The sequence below is a fragment of the Hordeum vulgare genome, chromosome 1H (assembly GCF_904849725.1).
Source record: "Hordeum vulgare subsp. vulgare chromosome 1H, MorexV3_pseudomolecules_assembly, whole genome shotgun sequence".
Lineage (NCBI taxonomy): Eukaryota > Viridiplantae > Streptophyta > Magnoliopsida > Poales > Poaceae > Hordeum > Hordeum vulgare.
Window position 1 is genome coordinate 30,642,157 of NC_058518.1, and position 4,061 is coordinate 30,646,217.

Sequence of the window (4,061 nt, forward strand, 5' to 3'; positions counted from 1 at the left end):
GGAGAACAGTTTGAGATGCATGGGGAGGTAAGGCGAATGGAAAAGAGTGACAAGACGAGACGAAGAATAAGCCAAGAAAAAAAGAAAATGCGCGCGGAAAGATAAACTTCAGGCCTATCGAATGCATGTGCCAGTCTATTCCCCGCGTGACAGAGGAATCGAGTGAGGGGCGGCCGGCCGAGTGCTCGGTAGGCCGTCCGTAGGATAACGTTTCTCTATACAGAAATTTCAGCTGCGGAGACACAAAATATTTGAAGACAGTGGACAAATATAGGTTGCTCTTGCTTCCTTATTCCAACACAAGATACAAACATAGACTCTTGAGTTAACACCCGACACGTACGGTCGACTAAAAACAAGCCATGACCAAGAAATCTAACAAAATGGAGGGAATTTTTTTTGTGATTTTTTTTATGGCAAATGAGGTGGTAGAAAGCAGCTGCAGGCTCCCAGTAGAAGTGATAGATCACTCTACTTGGTGTACTCCATTGCCCAGAAGTTCGCAAAGATGTAGCTGGCCTTGACGCCTGTAAACCCTGCAGCCTTGGCTAGCTTCTCGAAGTCCCTGAGGTTCCTTTCCTTGCCGCCGGGGCTGTACGCCAGCAAGCTGGCGTCCACACAGATTAACCCCTGCGCGTTGTTTGTCGCGTCCGGGTTCACTGGCAGGATACATTCCACGTTGATCACCTTACCATGCGCGGGCAGTGCGTCGTAGCAGTTCTTGAGGAGTACCGCACACTCGTCGTCGCTGAAGCAGGGGAGAATCCATTTCATGAGGATGGCGTCTCCGGACGGCACCATCTCAAACATGTCGCCGCCGACGTGTTCGACGCCGGGGTAGGGCTGCGCGTCGGAGATTACGTGGGGAAGGTCGAAGTTGATCCCCTTTATGCTCGGGTACTTCTTGGTGATGGCGTGGATGACGGCGCCCACGCCACCCGCGAGATCCACAAGGGTGTCGATGCCGTCGAAACCAGTATACAATTCGAGAAGCTTCTTGGTGATGATGACCGAATGGTCCTTCATGGCCTCGTTAAAGAGGTGATTGAAGTGATCATCTGTGCCAGCGTAGTCAAACCACGACGCTCCGAATGCCTTGGTGAATGCACTGCCACCCTCAAGGACCGCGTCCTTCATGTGACACCTGCAAATTAATGAATTAACTTCATAAGATATCGCTTCTGATTTATATATGGTAGTTCGACAAGAAAGTATGATTTACATGCATGAAAAACAAATCACTAGAAACTTGTCTTTAAACTGAATATTACTCCCTCCGTTTCTAAATATCCATACTCTAAAACATGTCTATATAAATCCGTATGTAGTTCATAATAAAACTGTAAAAAGACTTATACTTAGAAACGGAGAAAGTAAATTAAATGGATGTTTTTTGTGGCGGAAAACTACTCCGGCTTTACATACTGTGCGTACTGATAAGCGAAAGTAGCTCTCACCAGGCCTCCATGAAGAGCTTGTTCTGGGCAAGGAGGCAGAAGGGCGCCATGGAGACACCGTCCTCGTTGGGAGTGAGCCACTTGCACACCGGCTCAGCGCCATACCTGCGGGACAGGCTCCCGTCTGCGCACTCATCCACTAGGCACGAAACGACCTTGTATGTTGCCAGTACCCGCAGCAACCGATCCACCATGGACGCCGCGTCCGGGTTGGACTCCGCTTTGGACGGAAGCTTGGCCGCTACCTCTTCCGGCGTCAACGTCTTCCCACCGGCGCCCACCAGGGTCTCCAGCAGGCCCAGCTCGATGCAAGTGCGAAGCGTCATCGGCAGGACAGCCGACGAAGCCAGCTGCAGCGCGAACATCAACGCCTCCTCGTTGGCCATGACGCCGGCTGGCTAGCTAGCGTCTGCTGTTGGTAAGCGTTACTGCAAACCTTTGTGGTGAGAGGACGGCTAACTAACACTTGATGATGTTTGACGCTTTGAGTTGGAACGGGGTACTACTTATAGGAGCTTCCGTGGTCCCTCATCACTTCCGGCGGCAAGTGGGGGTGATGTCCAGTCACAGTCGGGATCCTGTTTCTCAACGATGGGTCCAAGTGGGGTTGTTCGAGGGGGCATCCAACGATGGGTCCGATCATGAGATCGGAGGATCTGGCGGTAACACTACTGAGACAAAAAAGACTAATAGTACCATTTGTTTTATCCATATCAGTAGAGCTGCCAGTAGCGTTACGTTAGAATTAAATGGACTTGGTCCATGTACATCTATGCGATGTCTAAAATCCTGGTGGGCTTATTCGACCACAGAAAACATAAGCATGTTAGCTATCCTGAGCTCCCTAAGCAATGTAGATTACTTACTCTCTACTTTACGCGATGATGCAGCGAGCGAAACATGGGTTGGGGGGACGGATAGGTGCCCATCCATGTATGCTACCACGGGCAGCAGGCAACACATAAAGGCATGTACAATATCCTATTTATCTATAATACATTAAGACACATAACCACGAGCAAACATGTTCATATGTGGGGCATATACCCGATCTATAGTATTACTGTAGAGTCTAAATTTTTATAAGTACATTATTACTGTAGAGCCTTAATTTTCATAAATATTTCATACAAAACATAAGGATAATTTACTCAATATTTATTAATGTCCGGAGCACAAAATTGAGAGCATAGTAAATGCATTTTACTACTAAAATTTTATTTAGACTAGTCATAGTGAAGAGTAACATATACTAGTAACATACAAATTTCTTTCATAGTGGACAATAAGACAAGTGTTGTGTCATGCAAAAATTTATTTATTAGATTATAGACTCATATTCTTGGAATATGTCATGTTACAGTAACTAACTAACTTACTCAACTTACCACTCTCATCATTAAGTCATTGCAACATAAGTAAATTTGCTAAGTTGAACTGTATGTTACTCTTGAAGTTACTTTCACTATGGGCTGTCTTACTATTTTATGGCAACTGTAATAATATCAAGAACCTGATCTCGGACAAAAAATTACAACTACAACTATTTGATGAAATTCTATCATTGGTACCTAAAAAATAAAGATATTCTAAGAAACATCTTGTATATTTAATTGGATTTTCTCTTTTACTAGCAAAAGGGCCCATGCGTTGCAACGGGAGAAAGAAATACCACACGACACACGTTCTTAATTTATAAAAAATGTCTATAATTTGAGAATTTATAGTTACGATACAAATAAAGATGGTCTTATCCTAAAAAATGCAGTTCAAAATTTCACGGGTCTTCTATTTTAACACGGCTTGCATGTAGATTTAATACGTACAAAGAATCAGTCAAGTGACTTTCAGTTTCATCTTAATCCTGATTTTGTTGACGTGTTCATCCCCAACCCGAATGAGTACCGGTATGAAAGAAAGACGAAACTTATTTATTAAGATTGCACCCTAGATAGTATTTTTATTAAACGTTTAACAGATAAAATGATATCATATTTAAATTCTACATATTTTTCTAATCAAATTCCATGTATAATATGTTAAATTTGGAGTTACGGTTTAAAAGATATGAGTATTTAAAAAAAATATTTAATATATATCACGAGTTTAATGTCATAAACAGTAAGAGCTTTTCTGTAAAATCACCTCGGTGGGTTTTCCGACGGAAGGGATAGCATCTTTATTATTATTATTAGGTAAAGATTAGTTGTCCAGGAGAAGTTTCCTGGAATTCAAAAAAGTTTTTAACTTTTGATAGCCTATAATGAGTTGTGATACCAGGCACATATTACCGAGTTATCATCAGGACCTTATACCATTCTCCCTCCAATCTTGTATACAGGGGCCAAGAGCTACTCTAATTGGACATGTTAATTCCTTCAGATAAAAGTCATTTTAGGGAATTCTATATAATTTGGGAGAAGTTTTCCTGTGAAGTTTTATTCCCAGTGTCCATAAACATCTTTCCCAAAAAACTGTTTTATTTCTATTTCCCATTAAAATAGCCATCGACTCGCAAGTCAGTTTTATGGGCGACATTGCCCGTCACCATTTCCATGTGAGCTAGATGACCATGACATACCCCTGAGGATAATGCTAGAGAAT

The 4,061-nt window shown here is 42.7% G+C and overlaps 1 protein-coding gene across 1 annotated transcript; it reads right to left on the reverse strand.

Annotated features, from left to right (window-relative positions):
- Positions 1-250: 250 nt before the first annotated feature.
- LOC123405757 (flavone O-methyltransferase 1-like) lies at positions 251-1,948 on the reverse strand. Its single transcript, XM_045099328.1, has 2 exons — positions 1,458-1,948; positions 251-1,144 (listed from the first exon to the last, which is right to left on the reverse strand). Exons 1-2 carry the CDS (start codon positions 1,841-1,843, stop codon positions 472-474), a joined length of 1,059 nt encoding a protein of 352 aa, XP_044955263.1. The 5' UTR covers positions 1,844-1,948; the 3' UTR covers positions 251-471.
- Between the last annotated feature and the right edge of the window lie 2,113 nt (positions 1,949-4,061).